The 25029-nt window shown below is 42.9% G+C and overlaps 1 protein-coding gene across 1 annotated transcript in view; it reads right to left on the bottom strand.

Moving 5' to 3' along the window:
* The window catches only part of il11ra (interleukin 11 receptor subunit alpha), a gene marked incomplete at its 5' end in the record, with an annotated part of 28043 nt that extends 4377 nt beyond the window's left edge, over positions 1–23666 (bottom strand). Inside the window, 11 exons of the mRNA XM_080755513.1 lie at positions 1102–1181; positions 2762–2864; positions 6998–7108; positions 7440–7584; positions 9060–9223; positions 10307–10470; positions 12394–12508; positions 15418–15584; positions 16231–16291; positions 22982–23080; positions 23645–23666. Coding sequence (XP_080611639.1) covers positions 1103–1181; positions 2762–2864; positions 6998–7108; positions 7440–7584; positions 9060–9223; positions 10307–10470; positions 12394–12508; positions 15418–15584; positions 16231–16291; positions 22982–23080; positions 23645–23666 — 1230 coding nt within the window. The 3' untranslated portion in view covers position 1102. The remainder of the gene's footprint in view (positions 1–1101; positions 1182–2761; positions 2865–6997; positions 7109–7439; positions 7585–9059; positions 9224–10306; positions 10471–12393; positions 12509–15417; positions 15585–16230; positions 16292–22981; positions 23081–23644) is intronic.
* Positions 23667–25029: the final 1363 nt, after the last annotated feature.

Below are 25029 nucleotides of genomic sequence, written 5' to 3' on the forward strand. Positions count from 1 at the left end.
TGAGTTAAAAACGTTCCCTCTGAACAAATATATATTCAAAGATTTGCGCCACATTTTCACGATTTTTCTAAATCAACTGTAGATTTAGTCAACTAAAATCTTATATGATGTTGACTAGACTAGACTAGACTAAAACATTTCAGATGACCAAAATGTGACTAAAACTAAATGGAACTGTATTAAAAAAGACCATGTGAACTGAATCAAAACCTGGGCCAGAGGAAGACGAGGAAGAAAGATAGGAGAGGAGAAGAAGAGAGGAGAGGAGAGGAAAGGACGAGGGCAGGAAGCATAGCAGGAAGGGAGTGGACAAAAATGGAGTAATGAGACGAGAAGAGAGAGTAATATGAGCAGGGAGAGTACAGTACGTGGGAGAGGAGAGAAGACAAGAGCATACGAGAGATTTAAGAGATGAGAAGGGAAAAAAACATGGTATAAATCAAACCTAATTAAACAGTGCCTTGACAGCATGGATTGAAATAACAACATTGGATATGATAGATATATATATATATATATATATATAGACGCATGCTTGCAGGGTTATAATCTCAGTGCATGTGCATTTTTATGTTTGTAATCACATGTTGGCTTGGCTGTCTGCGGGGTGTTTGAATGCTATTTACATTGGTATAGTGTCTGGCTTTCACTCTCATTAGTGGTCATTCTGTGGAGGCCGCTCCAGATCCAAAAGAGGCAGCACTGTAGGGATCATTAGCACTCTAATTAGCTCTCCCACAAGGCCTCTCGCTCACCCCGAGCTCCACAAATATCCACCGAAATGGGACCGAGGTGAGAAGAGAAACGAGATGGTCCATGGATGGACTATATGGCCATCGGCAGAAACTAGACTACACTGTGCTGATGTCTAGCACAGTGGAGAAATCATTAAATGTGATTTTGCATTACAATAGTATTATAGTATAAAAGTATTAGAAGGGTTTTGATTATGATCAGACAGATAATAAACGTCAATAAAATGGGAAAAGTGGGAAAAACATATTCAGGTATGTATAAACTAAACCAAATTAAACATCGCCTTGACAGCACAATATGTACTCTCTGTGTGTGTGTGTGTGTGTGTGTGTGTGTGTGTCTTACATTAGATTGGCATGGACTTCATCTTAACCATGGATGTGAGTTCCTGCTTGGTCACATGATCACGCCTCCGTTGCTTCATCCTGGAGACAGCCATAACAAATTAAACATGATAACAGAAACATCGATATGATAACAATGAATATGTAAGGGATAATTATCTGGCTAGGTGAATTATCTCCCGACAATGACCACCTAGCCAGATATTATCCCGCTTATTACATGGCTACCTAACATTAATTATCAAATTAATAAATTGACCCAAAACACACAAAAAAAGGATTCCATAAGTTCGCGCTGGCTGCGTCTGCCCAGCTGGAGGGCTGGAGTCGGAAAACAAGGAAGTGAGTTGAACAAATAGAATCCACTGCTTTTTCGATTTCTCGCACAAATGTTTTCAAAAACATTTTTGAGAGCAATGTTTAGCTGTAAATGACATTGTGTGTCACTAGTGTGTGTGTGTGTTTACATGGCTGTCATGTTGGAAACAGCAGCAAATCAAGCCAAGCGGGGCGCAGCCGCGCAGCTGGTGCTCAGAGGGTTTGATTAGGCAGCGGTCTGTTATAGAGCGGAGCGGTCATTATCAAGACATAACTCACCGCTGAATTCAGCGATTGACCAATCAGAATCAAGCATTCAACCAAGCCATGTAATAAAATAGATTATCACTCAGCGATGAATGTCAGGCGCCAATTAGCCCGGCCCAGCCTGTGTGGTTTCTGGTCTAGAGTTCACCGATCTGAGCACCCGCCCCGCCCTCCTCCTCCCCTCCCTGGTAGAAAACAGCAGAGAACCTTGACGTCACCAAATTTGGAGCTCATGTGCCTCTGCACTGTTATTGGTTAGCGAAATACAAGGATGTGGACTTCCTATGCCACATTTTCCAATGGGTTTCGATGGGTACCGAGGCTAGGTGCCAATTTGCTTGTCATGATGTAGCCAATTGCCTTAAATATTCACAAAGGCAGTCTCTGCTGGAACTGTTGCCCCTGTGACCCGACTCCGGATAAGCAGTTGAAGATGGATGGATGTCCACACAGAGGTCAACCCACAGTGGCAGTTCAGTATGCGGTGGCACTTAACCATAACAGTTAGCACTTATCAGCCCTAGGGCTGATTCTTATATGTCAGCCCCAGGTTTGATTTTCTTGTTCATAGGTGAGGGAACCAGACGTTGTTTAAATATGGATCTCAGGAAGTGAAACCACCAACAGAGAGGTTGATAACCGTTATCATATCAACACGAGGGCTGATACAGCAGTGTAAGGTAAAGTGCCACCCACAGTGGGCTGAACCGACCTCAGTGCGCAAATCCATCCTGGACAAAAACTGGCCACCAAACACCACAGCCGCTGTGGATGACTAAAACTTCTCGGCTGAACTTCTCGGCCGAGGAGTCACACAGAGTTTATTCGGGAACCAAAAACACAAAGTGGAAAAGTGTCCGTGTCCCAGCAAATGTCACATGACACCCACCTGCAGCACCTGCTATGTCCTCAGCCAACCTCACCTCACCACCCACACTGTCAGGAAATCCCACCAGGACTACCATGTCGTTCACCGTTAGTTATAGTTCGTCATTGAAAGTAAGAAAGTGTGTGTGTGTGTGTGTGTGTGTGTGTGTGTGTGTGTGTGTGTGTGTGTGTGTGTGTGTGTGTCTCACCACATGACTAGGATGAGGGAGAGGACGGTGGTGAGGATGACCACAGAGAAGAGAACCAACAGAATCACCAAACCAATATTACCATCTTCATCTAACGTAGAATCTAGAGAGAGAGAGAGAGAGAGGGGGGGGGGGGGGTTGATTATCTTGATTGGATGCGCTAAAACTACAGTCACTCCAAGCTAATGGCTAGAATTTGACTAGAGCTAAATCTCAGTCCACCTCCACCTCTGGTCTGACATAATAAGCGCACAATGGAAGGAGGGAAGGAAGGAGACGGAACACAGAGAAAACAGTTTAGCAGTTGTAAAGAAAAAAAACCAAAGAAACAAGACAGTTAGAGTGCGAGAAAAAGACAGAGCGAAACAACAAGACAAGGTCCAATAACGGAGTTCACATATCTCTGGGCTGTTGCCTCGTCCCAGTGTCAACCACAAGAACCATCTGCCTTTGAAATGTGTAACGATAATCATATGCTCGCTAGAGGCGTGTTTGTGTGTGTGTGTGTGTGTGTGTGTGTGTGTGTGTGTGTGTGTGTGTGTGTGTGTGCGCGCGCGTCAGTTTGAATGTGTGCGTCTGAATCTGTGAGCATAATATACAGTATGTGTATGAGAGTGTGGGTGGTGGTACTGTGTGTGTGTGTGTGTGTGTGTGTGTGTGTGTGTCTTCTCTCTGTGTAGTTTTAATTACTCTCCCGGGATAAGTTAATTTCAAGACCTTCATTACTGCTGTCACACAAACAGTCATTCATCATATTGGAGAGTAAACAAGTCTCTATTACACACACACACACACACACACACACACACACACACACGTTCTGTTGTGTGTTACTGTATGTGCGCGTGCATGGCATGCACTCAAAAGACAGTAAGATGTGCAAAGCCAATTTACACATACTGTATGCGCTCGTGACTCACATAGCCAAATGTGTATGCATACAAACACAAGCAAATATAGTATACCTACTGTCCAACGCGCGCACACACACACACACACACACACACACACACACACACACTCTGCAGACATCTGGTCTCCAGCAGGCTGGCTGAAAGAGATCTGATGAAGTCAATCAGAGCTTTATTCAGCCATCGACTCTGCTGCCAACACTGTGTGTGTCTGTGTGTGTGTGTGTGTGTGTGTGTGTGTGTGTGTGTGCGCGTGTGTGTGTGTGTGTGTGTGTTGTTATTATTAATATTATGTTTTTATTCTGTTGGACATTGTTAGCACCGCCTGGCAGAGCATGCAACATTAACATTTAACGGCACACATACTTGTATGAGAACATGACGAATAATTCTTCAACCTCTTGAATTTTGACAGTCCAGTTCAAGGCACTGGCTTCGTCGGACATATGCATACCAGCTGGGCTTTAACCCATTTTGGAATGAGGCCGATTCTAAAAAACGCCTACTAAATCCAGACCTGTAGGTTTTCTGAAAAACTTCAAATATTTATATAGCAGCATGAGATTTTTGTAATTTTTTTAATAAAGTACAACATACTGCACAGAACCCCAAGAGGGGTTCCCGTCCAGAAGTGTAGTGTTACAAATAGGGGTTCCCGCCTATAATGGGTTAATTAAGGAGGCCATAAGTCACACTTGGCCATTTCTCATGAGACTCACACAAGACACTACTGCTAATTATTGGGGGTGTAACTTACTATACATTTTAACAGTGATACGATATGCATCACTCTGTCTATCTCTCTCTCTGTCATGCACGCACGCGCTGTGACGCACACAGTCACCCACACGCACGCACACACTATTGCAAACTGCATTAGAGACATTTTTAGGCTAGAACACAACAACAGGAGGACACCATGCCCAAATGGTGTAATTGACCTCCATTATGGGCACTTCACAGGAACAGGAATGGAGTGCTTGAGCTGTTGTGGCCATAATCGCAGTACATACAGTAACACTCAAGGATTGGCAGTACTATTGACACAAACGACGTCCCTTCTTCCTGTCATTCAAGTCAAAAATAGAAAAAGGACTATTTGTAAGCCCTCCATGAACGCACATATTTTATAATAAGGTCCATTATCAGTCATTTCTTTGATTCCAATTGGCCTGGGTGAGCTATTAACCCATTTTGAGCGGGAACCCCTTTTGGTGTTACATACATTATGTTATAATCAAATCTGATTTAGAAAAAATAATAATAATAGATTTCGACATCAGGCCTGAATGGGTTAAACTGGCATTCATGTATTACGCCTCACTGTCGAATATCCCTTACAATATGATCACAGCCATTGTACAATGTTGCTGATATTACATAATACACAATTTTTGAGCCATAATAATCAAAATTATGCCAAACACGCACAAAAGCATTATATCATAGAGCTTTTATGTATTTTATGTAATGTAATCTGAAACATATAGTGTACAATGTACATAATGCGTGTGACTGAAGGGAGGGAAGACATAAAATATAAAACTGAACAGACATCAACACCTTTTTTCCCCCAAGGAATGCAACGTGTGGGAGATATACTGTAGTTCTGGTACAATGTTTGTGTATGCTATCGTATGTATTTATGTTGGACTACTGCCTGCGAAGCAAACTGCCCCCAGGGTACATAAAGGTTTTACCTTACTGCGTTGCCCGTGTGTATAAACATGAGCTAATTGTAGATGTCTGAACAATATACAGCGTGTCTAATAACGCCATGGCCTCGCTGTCAAGTCTGTAGCTATCAATAAGTTATGTGTGAAGTTTGTGTGAAGTTTAAACAAAATAAATCACAATGTGGACTGGAGTTCAGTGGTGAAGCTGCACTTGTGTGCATGCCCTAGAGTGGTGACGCTGTACGCCTCATTTTACCATATGGGAATAGCACTCTTTATATACACTCTTCACCGATAAGAACAAAATTGCTATTAGGTTGTAATTATCTTTTCCGTTTTGTTTTTCTTAAGTCTAACCTTTTCTTCACTAATCACTGCAGGTTTTTGTGGCGGCCAAAGGTGCTTCCATTCGGTGACATCATGTACACTACGTACAGTAGTGGCATGAGTTGTGGTTGTTCTACGTTTGAGGGGACAGACGTACAGAGCTACAGACCAACCCTGTTCTAGATGAGTTGTGGTTGTTCTACGTTTGAGGGGACAGACGTACGGAGCTACAGACCAACCCTGTTCTAGATGAGTTGTGGTTGTTCTACGTTTGAGGGGACAGACGTACAGAGCTACAGACCAACCCTGTTCTAGATGAGTTGTGGTTGTTCTACGTTTGAGGGGACAGACGTACAGAGCTACAGACCAACCCTGTTCTAGATGAGTTGTGGTTGTTCTACGTTTGAGGGGACAGACGTACAGAGCTACAGACCAACCCTGTTCTAGATGAGTTGTGGTTGTTCTACGTTTGAGGGGACAGACGTACAGAGCTACAGACCAACCCTGTTCTAGATGAGTTGTGGTTGTTCTACGTTTGACATCAGACAGCCAAAAACATTCTGCTGTGTGTTTTTGATGGGGACTGAAAAAGGCACTGAAAAAGTACAGTACCAACATAATTGAGATGACACTCTCTGCATCCACAGACATACATGTGTGTGAGGCTATGAGCACACACACACACACACACACACACACACACACACACACACACACACACACACACACACACACACACACACACACACACACACACACACACACACACACACACACACACACACACACACACTTTGAGACCCATCACAAACAAAATGGCAAACCCATTTAATGCCCTGGACCATAATTACAGAAAACACTCTAAAAGCATAATTAATACCCTGGATTTTGTGTGTGTGTGTGTGTGTGTGTGGCGTATTTTTAAAAACTGAAATTAATACTGTATGAATCTGAAGCAGGTCAAAAATGAGTTAAAAGTCAGCAAACTGAAATAAAGCGGATCTTTTGAAAAATCGTGAAAATGTGGCGCAAATCTTTGAATATATATTCGTTCAGAACTCAAATCTTTGCTTCTGGGGAGGTCCCAGAAACAACATATTTTCAGATGGGTACATTTTCAGATAAATTCTGGGGGTCCTTGCCATGAAAATGTTGAGCACCACAGACAGAACCATAGGTTTTTCAGAAAGCCTTATAGAAGCATTTTGTTTTAATCGACTAAATGGAATAACCACGTGAAACCTAGCGTCCCTATTCTGTGCATGTCATAATACAGCGAGGATCTACAGTAAAACCTCACAATGCAAAAAGAAAATACTTACTTTGGGTCTTGGCGGTGGAGGTCTCAGGGTTGATGTCGACTGGAAAGTTCTCCCCAAAAAAGTCTTCTTCGGGGAGAAGGGGTTCCAGTGCAGGCTCAGGGGTGTTGTAGGCTGAAACACACGACACGCGTGAGCAGTGAGAACACACACACACACACACACACACACACACACACACACACAATTATTATTATTATGTAGGTGTATTATAAGTTATTCTGAATCGCATCAACAAACAGCCTCAGTCAACTAACTTAACCAACTAGAATTTTAGAACATAATTATGACTATACTACTTCTACAATTTAAATAAACAAATAAATCAATTATCTAAAAGCACAGTTTGCAAAGAGTAACATGAGGATGTTAAAAACAAAGGCTACCAGTGACCTAGACTAGACAGACTTTACGCAGCACTGGCTTAAAGTGAAATCTTTCTGACCTCCCCACGGCCAAGCCAAGAGCAGCGGACTCCATTCACTCCACTGGCTGTCGGAGTTCACCTCGTCCTGAGCTCGGACCTGGACTTGGTGGGGGTAACCGGCCAGCGCGTCTGATATCAGCACCGGAATGTCCATAGACTCAATCTGATAGAGGGAGACGGGGGAGAGAGAGCCGAGGTTAAGTGGAGGCTAGGCGGTTCATCAAAGGCACGTGCCACGCCGGCCAAACAATCTGTTCCCCCTGCTACCGGCAGGCAGGTGATAACGCAGTATCACATGACAATTCTACAACAGGTCGTTTCGAGGAAGCAATCCAATTGGTTGAAACGGCTTCTAGCCGTGGATCAAACCAGCACCATTCACCACCTAATCAAAACAAATAATTCAGCTGCTCTGTTTTCCCAGAGCGCTAGCAAACTCGGTGGCTAGGCTAGCTAGTTTCTTGGGACATTTGTGGTCGTAGTGACTACATCTGTCATTAAAAAAAAGGAATTCAGCGATTTTCTAACTGTTGTAGAATTGCAATATTACACTTGAGGGTGTGGTTTAACCTGATTATTGCCACGACAGTGAGGCGGTCAGGAACTGAAGCTGATCTGTGTCACCATGTCATCTAACTCGAAAACGAACTGCACCAATCAGTGTCACACTTTTTTTTCTGACAGTAGGCCAAGATCTGAATATTTCTTCCCAACTTAAATGTTGTGGACTATCTCATATCACTATCAGATAAGAGTGTGGAGGAGTTGAATTAGCCAATCGGGCACAAGCTGTCTGTCCAATGTAAGGGATCTACTACTACTACTACTACTACTACACGTATGCACATGCCCTGCAAGACATGCACAGAACACAGTTTGATGTTACTCAACTCAACTAAATACTAACGTGAATACATACATACAACAATAACACAACAAACAATTGAAAACATACTGTGAAGAACGCTATGTAACATTGTTACACATAATATAAGTTTTGCCGTCCAATGCTGCTAAGATAAACAGTTGCATTTCTGTAACTCTTTGAGCTCTGTTACTCAAACAATGCTGCCCGCTATCATAGGAAGACAGCTTTGTACCCTATTGTCCCTCCACCTAATCTTAAAACACATGATCAACACACATGCGCCTAAAGATTCAGATCAATGCAATCGGGGTTGCAGGCTTCCCACCTGACAAAACAAAGTCTTCTTTGTTCGTTTCTACTGACAAGTGTAGACTAAAACTAAGATGAAAAATGTTCGTCGACTACGTTTTTTCACAGAGGAAAACTAAATAAAAACTAAGCTATGATGACTAAAACCAAGACTAAATGTTTTGACAATTTCGGCAACAAATAAAAACTAGACTGAAATGTTAGGAAGGGACTAGTGGACAAGAGATCCAGTATAAGTCATTTTACACTTGGTTGCATGCTGAAAATAGCAGATCTACAAGCTCACAACGCGTCGCAACTGAAGATTTAGTCGACTAAAATCCCATGACATTTAGTCCCACTAAAACTAGACTAACACTAAAACATTCCAGGTGACTAAAACTAAATGAAGTTTCATTCCAAAGACTATATGGCTAAAGTAAAAATAGAAATGTGCTGCCAAACACAACGCCGCCACTGACCTCTGACCAGTGCGTGGAGCCCTGAGGCCTATATCTGATCTGGAACATGAGAGGGAAGGCTGAGTGGACGGGCCAGGTGGACGGGTAACGCCAGGCCACCGCCAGCCTGGTGGGATGGCCCGCCTGCCCCTCCACCGTCACGGATTCTGGAGGGTCCGGTTTCACTGCAGATATGGAGGAGTATAGAGGAGAGGAGAGGAGAGGAGAGAGACAATGATGAGATACGATGGTTCATGCATAACACACAAACGCACACAAACAATCGATAACAGTGTCACCCCCTGCAAAACAATAAAGAACGTGCAAACCAGTCGAGTGCTACCAGTTTATTTTATTTGCGTAGTCCTCCTGAAGTGCCCAGGTAACTATTCTGCATCAGTAACACACAGCTGCTGCTGTCTTCTTTAAAAACGTTCTCATGAAGACAAGAGCAGCTCCATGTTAATTCAGTGAGATCTGTTTCTGCCACCAGACACAAGCAGTACTCCCATATCATCTGAGCGGAGCAAAAACAAGTGTAAATGATTCTCTCCAGGAAATCCAAAATCCAATCTAGAGGGGCGGGTGTGTGTGAAGAGGAAACTAAAGGACTCATTTGAATTTCTGTTCCAAAGTAGTTTGGAACTGCCCAGTACAAACTTCTAAAATCCTATGAATATCTTATGGTTTCTTGGAACTGCTAGAGGAGCTACTGGGAGTCTTGGAGACAGCTGGCCTTCAACAAAGGGGGTACCAACAACAGTTAGGATAGTCGTCAAGTTGTGCCTTTCCTGTAATTGTTCACTCGAACGAGATGATGGTGACAGGATACGATGGACATTAGGTTAGTTTCAAATAATACTCTATACATACAGCATGTTCGGTGTCATCTGAGGGCGATATGGAATCAAGACAAATTGTTACTATTGCACTTGCTTCTTCCAGCAAGGTTTTAATTGATTTGCAGTGGAGAGGGGACCACAGTGAAATTAATATGTAAATATTAGTCTCTGCATTTTAAAGCTTTAAACGAAGCACTGAATCATCCTATTGTCCAATACAAACACCATGCCAAACCCCCCATAACCATTTAGTAGCAAAGTGCTCAAAGAATGCAGTTATAAAAAGCAATGAAGTGACCAAAAAAGGGCAATGACATTGGTCACTTCGTGTGTATGTGTCCTTGTGTGTGCGTGCGTGCGTGCGTGCATGCACCCGTCCGTGCGTGCATGTATGTGTACTGTACACGTGTGTGTTGCAAGTCTTACACAGCTTGTCCATCCGTATCTGCGTGAAGGTTTGCTCCCTGCCCAGGGCATTGGTCACTGTGATGTTCAGAATGTGGACAGACTGCCAGTAGGTGGGCAGGGTGATTTCACAGCGCTCCAGGGACGGGTCCACCACACACGGCTTCCACTCCTCGCCTTTACCCCTAGAAAACCAGTGGAGAGATGTTATACCACCAGGTGATTGGTGTTAACTACAGTCTCTGGTACAATAGATCAGTGGTTCTCAACCTTTTCAGACCGTGACCCCCCCCCCCCCCCCCCCCCCAAAATAATGATATTTGAACTGGGGGAATTGTAGGCGATTACATTTAGTTCCACAAGGCAGTTCACAACGCCTCACATTGCGAGGCGTTGTGAGCTGTTAGATGTTAGTTAGCTTGTAGATCTGTTAGTTAGCTTGTAGATCTGTTAGTTAGCTTGTAGATCTGTTAGTTAGCTTGTAGATCTGTTAGTTAGCTTGTAGATCTGTTAGTTAGCTTGTAGATCTGTTAGTTAGCTTGTAGATCTCTTAGTTAGCTTGTAGATCTCTTAGTTAGCTTGTATATCCGCTATTTTGCCCGTTGCTTATATTATTTGACAATGTGGTCAATGTTGGACCAGCTTTTATAGTATAGTCTGTTGATTACAATTGATAACCATTTTGTTTTGTATTAAAAAAGGTCTTAAAGGTCTTAAATGTAAATTGTCACTTTACTGTCATCTGGGGACCCCTCTGGAATCCACCTGGATAACAGCAGTAGTCTGGGGTTGAGAACCAGTAAAACCAGGGCTGAGGAACCTTTTTGTCCACATTTCTGTTGTCAGACAGTGAACACCAGCATTTATTTGGTCTTAATTTACTTATTTCCCCCACACATTCTTAAAGATAGCAACAACAAAAAAAACATACAGTAGCAGATCTACGAGCATTGTGAGCTTGTAGATAAGTTAGTTTTTTGTACGAACAGGTGTGCCTTGAGATTTAGACTTGTTTGAAACCACTGCTTTAGATTCACAGAGCAATGCTGGTGGTGTTTGTTTCTATAAAGGTTGGGTTCAATCAAACACGGTTTAACAGCATGCTCAGTCATATGTAACATTATTCATATTAGCTGCGTGGGAAACCTTTTATTTCCTTGAATGATCAGTTGAGTCAGTGACGCATTGTTTGAGGAAGAGGCCTTCGTGGACTTCAGTCTACACTCCATTTCCTTCCCACTCTCTCTTTCTAATTGACTGCGGCAGACGGTCCATTCAAGCATGAGGCATGATTCATAGTTCTTGGCATTACTGTTATCTTTCACTTTCAATGTCAATGTGATGACGACCGTCAATAAGTTGCTGCACACAATTCCAGAGAAAACACAGTCTTCACTTATATAACAGTAACTTATTCGGCTACTGAGAAATACAACATTTCGGTCTCACGAGCTTCATCAGGTATCTCTCTACTGTGAAGACAGTGTGCGGAACCTCTTTTCTCTCATTATTCGCAGTGGTTTCCTGTTAATAATAATAGTTTTAATTCAAACGCACTTTACATTCTTAGGAATCTCAAAGTGCTACAGCAAATGAATAAAAAAAACATCACACCATTAAAAACATGTAAAAGAACAGGAACACTTTTAAAACATAAGGGCAAGGCTCTAAAAATGCTTTGTTAAAAAGGAAAGTCTTTATAGTCCTCTCTTGAGTGTCTCCCGACTGTGGTGCTCTCAGGTGGGCGGGGAGATGCACCTGTCCCTTGTAGGTGTGCAAAAGGACTATTCTCTACGCTGCACACAATTCCAAAGCCCAATAGATCTCCTGCAACCCACAGTTTGGTTCTCTATACACACCTACAGCTTGTGCACCAATACTATTTAATAGTAGAAAACAGTACATGGAAATCGACGAAAAGAGAGCCGGAGGCACGACGGCGGTACGAACTGGCAAGAAAGTAAAAGCAGGAACATGAAAAGGTAAGAAGATAATCGAGGACGATAGTCAGAGCAGAGTGATGGAAAGAAAATGGTTAACATCCATTGAACAACCCCTTCTATTTGGGTTGAGACAGTGTGTTTATCTGCATGCAGTCAGTCACCCACCTGTAGAAGGCATGATACTGGGCCGGCAGGAAGGTCTTCACTGACTCCAGCCACGAGCAGCGGACCAGGGAGTGATTGGGCAGTCGGCAGGAAATGTTCAGCTTTCCTGGGGGATCTGGGAATTAAGAGTTCAAACAGATTAGATCAGAGCACAAAGACAAAGTTAATCCGATTATTAATTAAGAGTTCAAACCGATTAGATCAGAGCACAAAGACAAAGTTAATCTGATTCTTATTGTTCATTTTGTCTAATTATTTGTACACATGAATACACAGACACATACAGTACAGGACACGATAAGAAGCGGCAGATGATTCCATGTGTAATTGGTATTAGCGACACAACACTCACATGGACACGCTCGCTCACACACATTCATTGCTGCGTTTCATTTTCAACTAAGGGACTGCAATTGAAATAAGCCGTTATATAAGTATGTATAACTGTGCTGTGCATTTTTCTGTACATGTAAACTTTGTCACTAAACATTTCAATCAATCAAAAAAGCGGGTCACCTCTCAGCAACACTGCCATGAACATGTAATGTTGTTAGTAGGAATAAACACAAACACACCCAGGAGGAAGTGGACTATACGAAAGGGGAGGAGCCAACCAAGTTCCTTGTTTCTACACAAAAAGGAGGCAAAACCAAAGGGAAAGAAATACCACACCTCCACCCCCGCCCCCCACCGCCTTTTTGTTTTTACAGAATGGGTTCCCAGAGCAGGCCAACAGTGATAAGAATACACAAGCGTGTGGGAGATTTCGGGAATTGGAATTGATAGCAACTAAAGAAAAATATATTTGTGTTATGTCTATGGCGACAATTGGCGAGAATTTATGTTCCACGTAAAAAGGTGTGCCAAAGGGTCCATTACAGTTCTAAGCCTACCACCTGATCCTGAAGTGTAACCTACAAAAACATCAGGTAAAATAAGACCAGCTTGTGTATAGGAAAACTAGAGGGTTCCACCCCGAAAGGAAGTCAACTTTGGAAGCCACTTCCTTTTTGAGAAAGTGACAGGAAATGAAGGGCTTTGTCCATGTTATTTATTTTTTGGGGCATTGTTAGAGAATTCATCAGTGGTAGAGGAGAGTAAACAATAGATAGATAGTCAGTGTGAGAGAGAGAGAGCGAGAGAGAGAGAGAGTTTATAGAGTTTGTTAACAATATGGAGCCAGGATCCGTTTGGATAAGTGAAGAGTTCACGTTCCAGTTCAGTGTGTTCAGATAAAAGCATGTTGTGTCATTGACAGAATAGCCAACAAATACAAAGAGAAATCCAATGTTTCGGTGGTTAAGCCTTCATCAGGGCTTAACATTGAAACATTGGATTCTGTCTACCTGCTGTCCTAAATAAAATAGTGGCACCGATCTGGCTATTGGCGTGTGACTATATTGGCGTGTGTGCGGCCACTTTCTTGTCGTTTCAAGATCCCCTCTTCTAGTTCTCTCCCGTGGGACAGCACCGCTAAAAAGGGTTTTGGTGTACGTTATCATCCTTGTGCACAGGTATGCGAGGTATATTATTTACTTGGATGCTAGGTATGGCAAATGCGTTATATAGATTAGTGGCTCCCAAACTTTTTCATGTCAAGGACCCCCAAATTGACACGCATTAGCCCGCGGACCCCCATTTGAAAATACATGCCGTGGACCATCCATAAGAGAAGAGTTTTGCATCTCTAGCAGTGATTTTCAACCATTTTCATTTCAAGGGCCCACGGTTTGACGTGACTTAGACTAAGGACCCATCTTTATTGGCATTTCCATCTCTGGGACGCGCAATTTATATTGTAAAATCAAAGTTAATTTAACTCTGAGAGTTACAGACCCATAAGGGTCCATTTGGGAACCACTGATATAGACAGATAGCGATGCTTGCTCTCTCAGCATCCTATCCTATCCTTTGTTTGCTTAGCCGTCACATTCCTCCAGGCTGGTGTGGTTTGATATTTGATCTGTTCCAGAGTGTCTGCCGAGCTGCGCTAAGTTGTGTGAATTTCCACGCGGACGCAGCGGCGTCAAAACACTGGCTTCCCCTCCACAGGGTCCCCGCTGCACAATGCAGTTGGAACGGTCCCGCTGGCCAGAGTTCTCAGAGGCCAGATCTGAAGTTCAGCTCAGGGACGATGAAACGTAGCCTCCAAATTATACTGGAGCAACAGGCGATTCATTTTGACAGGAAAATTACAGCGTAGCAAAAAGGCACTTGCTATTCTTCGGTGGACTGCAGGCCAAAGTCCCTGCTGTGTGCGATAGGTTGAATAAAATAACCGATACATGGCTTATTTGTTCGCAGACCAGTGATTCTCAGCCTTTTTTCATATCAAGTACCCCCAAGTTTGAGATGTTTTATACCACCAACGCCCATTTGATACCTCTTCCTCAACTATGGGACCGTAATCGACACTGTAAATCCTCAGTGTTTAATTAACTAAACTTAATTAAATACAGACCTGTAATGGTCCATTTGGACCCTGCTATGTGTTGCCCAGACCTAACATTGAGAAGCAGTGCTTTGGACACAAAAACTATGAATTGGTGACATTGTGCATTGTGTATACAGGTACAGTATGATTGACAGAAAATGATATATATTTCGCTTACATTTATTGTTATTGCATCTAGAGCAACCAAAGGCCAACCGAAGACTTCTCTTCAGTGACTTTATAGAGTACAGCCAGTCACAAGTTATTTTAACTTACTTAATCTTCTAACAATAATTATGACCACATTTTGAACAATTGATTAAAACAACTGAATAGATGTGTCTATTTGAAAAACATTTTTGAATAGTTAAAATAGCCAATGTACAAGCTCACAACGTGTCGATGTAGATTGGCTATTAACTATGTTTTTAAAAATACAAAAAAAAGGCAAAGTAGTTTAGGGATAAGGGGTTTAGCATGAAAGAAAATAGAGGCCATAGACTTATGAATATTTTCTCTTACACACACACACACACACACACACACACACACACAGATACACGCACACACGCACGCACACATATACTTACTGCCCAGCCTGAGTTTGACAGAATGTAGGAGGTTCCCCTGGACATCGTAGCAGCTGTAGTTGCCCTGTGCCGACTGGTCGACGCGGAGGAGCAGCAACGTTCCGTCTGATGTGACTGTGTGAGATGGTAATGACAACGTGTGGCTGAGATGCCACTGCACCGCTGTCCTGGAGAGGAACACATGCACGGAGTGAGAGGGAGTCGCACACGCACACACACAGTCTGAAGCACACACACCCTGACACACAGAAACACATATATACAAACACAAGCCCTGACACACAGACACAAACACACACATACACACACAAGCCCTGACACACAGACACAAACAAACACATACACACACAAACCCTGACACACAGACACAAACACACATATACACACACAAGCCCTGACACAGAAACAGTTACACACATTAATAATTCCAGTGGTGTAAAGTCACTAAGCCAGATCTGCTATTGTTAAAAGATTGTACATACTGCATAACGAATACTACTTTTGGTACATCAAGTACATTTTGACGCAGATACTTTTGCACTTTTACTCAAGTAAATACTACTATGGACTATTACTAAGTATTTCGTAATTGCAGTATTGATACTTTTACTTAAGTAAAACAGGAGTACTTTTTCCACCACTGCACAATTCACACAGGTGCACGCAAACTGACACAAACGCACGGACGCACACGCACTAAAACTAAATATACATGCAACCTTTATGCATGCAAACTCTGACAGACCCCCACACAAAAATGCACCGTCACTCTCATGCTGGGACATTGTGACAATCAGACGTTTCCCTCCTTACCTCTGTGGCGACGTCCCACACGCCAGTGTCACGTTTGATCCCAACCGCCCATACTGCACACCTGACACACGGAGCGCACACACACGCGCACACACAGACACACACGCACACACACACACACACACACGACAAAAACAGATGAGATATATGAGCTATTAAAATCTAGTTTACAGTACGGAGCAGTGCAGACTACGGTCTGTCTACATTACTGTAATTGTAACTGTCGTTTAGAGTCAACAGTAGCGAACAGTCGGCCCATACAAGGTAATGGACGCAGGCTGTGGCCTAAGCGAGGGTTTGGCATGCGGTGGAGGGCTCCTGCTGCGATGCGTTTGTAATCATTATAAACATTAAAACAATATATTTCTTCACCAGGATGTCCGGAGGACATTCATGAACTAACAGTTCATGAAAAACATTAGAAATGAATAAGTACAATAAAATAAATTAGAGCTGGGACTCGATTAAAAAAATTAATCTAATTAATCAGAGGCTTTGCGATTAATTAATCTAGATTAATCGCATTTTAATCGCATATCATTATTTGACCCGAGAACAGTGAGAAAGCAATTTTTTCAAATGGATTTTGGTATTATGACTTTATGAGTAAAGGAATGAATAGTGAATACATAAACTTCAGCAACAAAACATTGTTTATTGTGTCAGACGAAGCTATCTGTAGCACTTTTTGCAGCCCCATATCTTCGACCACCGCAACTGGTCTACAGTTGACTGCAACCCAGTAAGCCAGGGAGTTTGTTATTTTGTCAGACTTGGACTTAGTCATATTGCCTCTGAAACCAGGCATCAGGTCGAGTGTAGGTTGCGACGTTGAAGAAGACGGAGTAACGTGAACTTCCACGCTAGCAGCAACATGTTTGGCATTGATGTGATATGTGAGGGACGATGTGCTGCGGTGATAGGCAAATTCTTTGTTGCATAATATGCATACAACTGCATTTCTGTCCACGCTTCCATCCGCTCGCTTTTTAAATCTAAATTTCCCACTAAATTTCCCAAGCTGCGCGTTCTTATTTGGGTCTGCATTCATGCTAACGTGTGCCGTTTCAGTTTGTTGTTATCGTCTAGTACTAGCGGAAGTGAATGCTCAGACAGCAATGTTGCTGCTGGGTGCGTCAGCATCTTAGGTAAGTGGAAACGTGTGCCCAGTGAGAAACGTTCCGGTTCGGCGGTGAAAACAAAATATGCGATTAAATGCGTTAATTATTTTAACGCGTTAATTTTTCTGTAGTTAATTAATCTAAATTAATCGCAATTAGTCCCGGCCCTAAAAATAATATAAAGGGGCTTTTAAAAGTACCTGACAAACACCTGAAGACAATTAAATAAAAGAGCTATCCGACTTTTGACTTTAATTCCAAGTGGCTAAATAGTGCTGCAAAAAAACCTTCATGTGCCGACAGATCTTTTTAGTTTAGGTTTTATTATTAAATCATTGCTCCGAGTGAGAGCAGAGAGAGAGAGAGAGAGAGAGAGAGAGACACTTAAACGATTGTGATAGTTGATATACTATAGCTCCTGTAGCGATCATTTTGTGCACATATCACATACAGTACTGTATATTTCTATGTGCACATATCACATACTGTATATTTTGTGCACATACAGTATCACATACTGTATATGATCTGGGTCAAGTAGAATTTTCACGTTAGGCTGCTAGATGTAATCCCTCTCACACAGGCTCAGAAAAATACCATGAACCGATTGTCAGTTGTAGTCAGTGTTGTGTGTGTAGGAGCAGGATTCCATCATATTCAAGGGCTTTTGGAGAGAAATGAGACAGTCACTTTAGACTAGAGTACTGCAGAGGGCAGGTGTGTGCGTGTGTGTATGTGTGTGTGTGTGTGCGCGCGCATGCATGTGTGTGTGTGTGTGTGTCAGTGTGTCGGATACATCTTCGTGACTGTGATTGTGACCGTGGCAGTGTACAGCTTCACTGTCGGCGACTGCCAGAAGAATTGTCCAACAGAGCCCAAAGGGATCCTCTGCAAAATATGCCCCTGGTGAAACGAACGCCTGGTGTGTGGTATATCGTGGCGTTGGAATTGTGAGTTGTTTATTAGTGCACTAGCAAGACACTCTGACGAGCCAAAGGGAACAACACAACTGCCTGCCATCAATCAAGCTGGGGAAATAAAAATGCAGTTGATGCAACACTAACGTGCAGCCCGTGCCCAAGTTCATGTTTGTGGTATGTGGCACTTTTTGCAGGGTTGATATTCAATCTGCATTCTGCAAACAGTGGTTTCCCTCTCGGTGTGTGTGTGTGTGTGTGTGTGTGTGCGCGCGTGCGTGCGTATATATATATATATATACACACACACAGTATATATATAATTGAATGCTTGATTGTTATTGGTCAGTCATGCCGTTCTGCGGTCTGTTATGTCTCAATAGTAGACTGCAGCTGTATGAATAACAGACCTCTGCTATGGATGCCATAGTTCTCATCAATAACGAGCAGCACCTGGATAATATCAATCCCTGGCTCTTGGTCTTTCCATACGCCGTGTCCAACAATAAGTAAAATGAAAACCATCTCATTTTGCAGCCAAGCGATAAACTAAAGTATGTCTCTGAAAACAATACGCCGGTGCGAGTGGGCAAAGCCGTAACAAAATCTTGGTTCGTGTTTTGATCGGCAATTTTTTGGTCAGACCGCAATTTCCGTGAACCGTCCGCGCTGTGCTGGACGGGCCTCATTTGCATAATCTGTACAGTAGTTTCTCTTTAACCACTTCAAGCCTCTAGATCAGTGGTTTTCACCCCTCATGTCAAGGCCCATCATTTATTCTGCTTTTGAGCCACGGACCGCCATCTGATGAGTTTTAGACCCAAAACTTCGAATTCTGTTGTCGTTGGATAAGATTTAGTCCACAGTTCCATGCTGTATTGATGTGGTACCATGGGAGAGACAACACTGAACAGGCAAACAATTAAAATAATGATTGATTTAATTGTGTAGACATTTTGTAAATAAAGTAATGCAAATGTTTAACAATAATTTAACTCTTGAGAGCGTAGAGAGAAAGTTTTGATTCGTATGGGTCCAACTTATCCACGCTTTTATTTCGTCCCGCTTGGACTATTGTAATTCCTCGTTTACAACATTGAGTCTCTCCTCTATACACCGCCTCCTACTTGTGCAGAATGTGGCTGCTAGACTGTTAACCAATACACAAAGAAGTTCACAAATTACTCCTGTGCTTGCGGCCTTGCACTGGCTACCAATCGACTCCGGAATTCAATTTCACATTTTATGAAATGACTTATAAATCACTCCAAGGTAAATATGAGACACCTTAGGTCTTCAGACAAAAGGTTCTCTCGTTATCCCCGCCACTAAGCTGCGAAGCAAAGGAGATCGAGCTTACGCATTTGTTGCACCTACGCTGTGGAATGACTTACAGTACCACTCTACTTGAGACATGCTGTGTCTGTTGAGAACAACCGCACTGTTGTAGAGTTCAAGATCTATAAGGGTCCATTTGGTTAATAACATCATTTAGCTGGGGACCACCTGGAACCTCCTCAAGGACCACTGGTGGTCCCTGGACCACTGGTTGAAAATCACTAAAAATCAATCAACCCATCTTTGGGTTGCGGACCAACTTTTATGGTATCTCCTACTAATGTTTCCTACATTTAAAAAAAAACCCAATTCTAACAAGTATTTCATGAATAAAATAAAATAATCTAGTCATTTCCATGAATGTATTTAAATTGCGCCGCATTGTCAGCTTGTAGATCTGCTATTTTCACTAGTTTGGGTCTCGGGCAGACTAAAAAGTTTGGGAACCAATGCTCTTCTAGACTTAATCTGGACCTGAAACTGGACTTTGGTGATTTGTTGTATTTATTTCATAGGTGTATTATGGGTGTTTTATTTGCTGTCCCAAAATGTGACATTTACGATGTATTGAAGTGTAATTATATTTCTGCCTCTTGGCCAGTTCCCACTTGTAAAAGAGACGCAGTCTCAATGTGTTACTGGTTAAATCTCTGTTAAATCTCTGTACTACCTCTCTAGGTCGTCCATCAGTCCCCATGTCTTAATTGGGCAGAAATAACAGATCTACAAGCTCACTGTGAGCTTGCGGACCCGCTACTTTTGGTGAAGGTTCCCCTTAGAATAGAGATGCTATAATGTTCACAGAACATTAGATATCTTTTAAATCGATAAAATAATAGTTGTTACATTCTGTGATAAATTAACTATGTAATAAGGGGGATAATGACCAGCAACGAGTCATTATTCATACATAAAGCCCATTCAGGGGGATTCACAAGCCATCCTCGACCGCCATTGCCCCATATATACAGTGTGTGTGTGTGTGTGTGTGTGTGTGTGTACATGTAGGTTGGGCTCAGGAATCTCTGCTGAAAGCTGGTATTTAGATCTACAGTGGAATAACACCAATTTAACTGCCTGTCTGCCAACCCACTGAACAAAAAGGGCACACAACCACACACGCGCACATACATTACATGCGTGTGCGCACACACACACACACACACACACACACACACACACTAAGTCTCAACCTCACACATAAGCATGCAAATTCCTGTCTGTCTCTCAAATGCCAGACTCCTATAACTCTCTCCCTGTCTTCACCCCCGCCAGCCCTATTCTCTCACTCAATGTGTCTGACTCTTTGTGTCTGCCTGTACTCGCTTCCTTCATCCCAGCTTGCATTTGTTTCTCAATTTACCGTCCTTTTTCACAACCATCAGCAAAACAACACGCACACGCGCGTGCACACAGAGTCGCGCTGCGCGCGCGCACACACACACACACACACACACACACACACACACACACACACACACACACACACACACACACACACACACACACACACACACACACACACACACACACACACACACACACACACACACACACACACACGCACACACACAGAATGAGTGGTCAGATGGGTGTGCAACGTTCCTGTTCCTATAAGATTGGTATCAAAATGAAATGACATGAATGATGTTAACGTTATATTATCATAATGATAATTGCAAATTTGTTGGGGCACTTAGTTGCAACATCCAGTGGGGCCCGGCCCAGAGGTTGAGAAACACTGTGCTAGCGCACGCACAACATAATGTGTTAACATCTGTGTGTGCGCGCATGTGTACGGGTGTGCGTACAGTATGTGTGTGTGTGTGTATATGTGGCACCTGGGCTTCATGCAGTGTGCTGTGTTGGCCGGTCTCAATGTGTGTATTCATGTTTTACTGGCAGTGCAGAACATTATTCCCTAAAACCCGCTGCGTTCCACTCATATCTGCTCCAGCCTCTGGCGCACGCCACGCACACACACACACACACACACACACACACACACACACACACACACACACACACACACACACACACACACACACACACACACACACACACACACACACACACACACACACACACACACACACACACACACACACACACACACACACACACACACACACACACACACACACACACACACACACACACACACACACACACACACACACACACACACACACACACACACCACACACACACACACACACACACACACACACACACACACACACACACACACAGGCCTATTTCTTCCCTTGGGCAGATTCTTTTGCAATTATTATTTTTTTCTTTTTCCCTTTTTGTCAAATTCAGACATTCTATTTAGATGCACTGTACTAGGATATTCCTTTCCTTGTTCTGCTTTTTTGTCATTCCGTTTTTGAAGCTCCACTGTTTGTGTTAGGATGCATTCATGTTGGCTGAATGTCGCTCATTAAAAGACATAGTAACAAAACAACGCTGTACTGTTGACAAGTGATTGATGATTATTGAGGAGTACTGTATTGTACTGTAGATGTAGCCTATGGATTGTTTTGGCAGAGGAACAGATGGATATTTGCGGTGATAATAATGAAAAAATTTGATGTTTTAGTTTTCTTAACGAACAGTAAGTGCGGAAGTAATGATATTTTACGCCATTTGTCCTGCCCAGAGCACACACACACACACGCACGCACGAGAGACGGACAGAGAAAGATGGACCCCTGGATGCGTTAACCACTCGAACCCTATAAATATATACGCTTCAATGACCGACCTCTCCCAGGCGTCTGTACTTGGTCGTCGTCGTCCCCCACCAAAAATAGCTGATCTACAAGCTCACAACGCATTGAGTTGCGTCACGCTGTGAGCTTGTAGATCGGCTACCCCCCCCCCCCCCCCCCCCCCATCATGACACGCCCCCAGACTACGGTGCTCATGTGGTTAAACTGGATTCCTCCGATATAAAATAACTGCTAGTCTTGATGCCAGACATATTCCAGAAGTACTCAGGGCTAAGATAAATCTATCACACACACAGAAACGCTTCAAAAAGAAATGCGTGGCTGATCCTCAACAGGTCTGATGCTGGTAGCTCGCTGAACAAACAAAACACGTGTTTGTGTGTGTTGTGCGTTATGTGGTTTTGTCCGTGCTGTGTGTGTGTGTGTGTGTGTGTGTGTGTGTGTGTGTGCACACACACACGTACGTGTGGTGTACAGGCTTACCTTATGTACTGTACAGTATACTGTTGTTCACAAGCTTATGGACTGGCATTATGATTCGTGTCCATGCACTCAGTGATTATGAATAATGCATTCACACAAGTCTGTGTGTGTGTGTGTGTGTGTGTGTGTGTGTGTTTTCACATGTGTGTCTTACCTTCATTGGTCAAAATATGAGCTCGGCACACGGGACACAGAGACCAGGACAGAAACAGATCACTGTCAGACACACAGGACTGGACAATTGGCCAGGCATCTAGAGAGAGAGAGAGAGAGAGAGAGAGAGAGAGAGAGAGAGAGAGAGAGAGAGAATTACACTCTGTACTTCTGTGGGCCTTTTAGGTTTCATAATCAAGGTCAGACAAGACAAATAACTTAATAAGTCCATTAATTATTTTTAACTATTCTTGGCCCAGACTGTTAGCTCAACCGTCTGGCACCTAGGCTGCGGAGCCAGCCTGAAGGCATGCCGTGGGTTCGACTCCAATCCCGGCGGCCTTTGCAGCGTGTCTTCTCTCTGTCCCCATTTCCTGAAATAGTTGATCTACAAGCTTACAGTTACAGTAAGCTTGTAGATCTGCTATTTTAGATCTTTTTTTGGGGGGGGGATAATGTATGGACATTTTTCAATGTGGAAACGATTGACGATTACGCAAAAATGACTGTCCACCACAGATGAACAGACACAGATCAGAGGCAGTTCAACATGAGGCTGATGTTCAACATACGCTTTTGTTATTCGATTGATTGTTGACCTTCCCACAGCCATACAGTACATTCTCTGATGATACTGTAAAGCCATCACACGCTTAGCACTCACTTGATGACTGATCATCAACCATCTGCTCAAATGACCTCAACCATCACTTGAGAGGAGGAGGCAGGAGTTTTGTCCACTCAGCCGCTTCAGCGCTAAACAAAACTTCCTCGCTATATATTTTCCCCATTTTCAACTGTTTATCTTATTGTGACACTTGCTTTGCAATGTAAATGTTTGTTTTCTCATGCCAATAAAGCTAATTTGAATTGAATTGAAATTGATATGTTGTTTTGGTATACTCTCACTCTGTCTGGGGATTCTGTATTGTCTTTATGGTGCGTTGTGCCTTTTTGCTGAAGGGATTTGTGAAGTGGAATACCACTCTGGTGACTAACAGATACTGATTATGATGATGCTTATGTCTGCTTGATCAGTTCTCATACATATAATTATACAAACACATTCAGAAGATTGATTCAACTGATTAAGCAAACACAGTCAAAAGATTGATTCAACTGATCAAGCAAACACAAAAAGCTTGACTGATGAAGCCTATTGGCTTTCAAGGACGCCGGCAGCAAGTTCTTTTCATGTCATAATCCATCATTGTCAGAATGTGGACAAAAAGAACCAACACTAGAACCGATGGCACTTAAGAGTGCATAGTGCATACCTCTGCCAACCAGAGCTGCTAGCACACACGCACGCACACACACACACACACACGCACGCGCACGCACACACAGCAAGAAGGGAAGAGAGGCAGTATAATGATGCCATGTGACTGTAGTTGAAGAACACAACATGACAGCTTGATACCCGACAGAAGAGGTGTGTGTGTGTGTGTGTGTGTGTGTGTGTGTGTGTGTGTGTGTGTGCGCGCGCTGCGCGCGCGTTGTTGTTAAGTTTGCACAATGATATTGAGACAAATTTAGTGATGTAAAGCAGTTTGGGAAAATGTAAACAGTAAGCAGCTGTCTTAAATAAAAAAATTATCAATCGTTTGAAAATTCTAATGACAGCGTTGAGAGAATCCAGGAGTAATTTCCTAAACATGCTTTAAATTGTTAAGATTAAGAATGTGTAGGCAATTAGAGTAACGTAGAAAATACAGGGGTTAATAGGAGGCATTAGTCTGTTTTCAATGCCATATCTGACACTGGCATGTCTCAATGGGACTTTTCATAGCTGTGTTTCTCCAAGGTTTTGTTTTGTCGATGAAAGAAGAACTTCACTGCGCTGGTGGCTGACTAATGGCTCGACTAATGGAGCCAGCAATATGGACCGCATCAAAAACACATGCATACAATATATTCAGGGATGCGTTTGTTTAAAATGGTTACATAAGGTGTCTGTGGTGCCCACACAGAGGTGGGAAAGAAATAAAGTGAACCAAATGCCGACTCATTTGGGGGAGTTGTGGGGGAGTGCTGGAGAATTTCTTT

This window comes from Protomyctophum bolini, assembly GCF_963924005.1.
Source record: "Protomyctophum bolini genome assembly, chromosome: 22".
Taxonomy (NCBI): Eukaryota; Metazoa; Chordata; class Actinopteri; order Myctophiformes; family Myctophidae; genus Protomyctophum; species Protomyctophum bolini.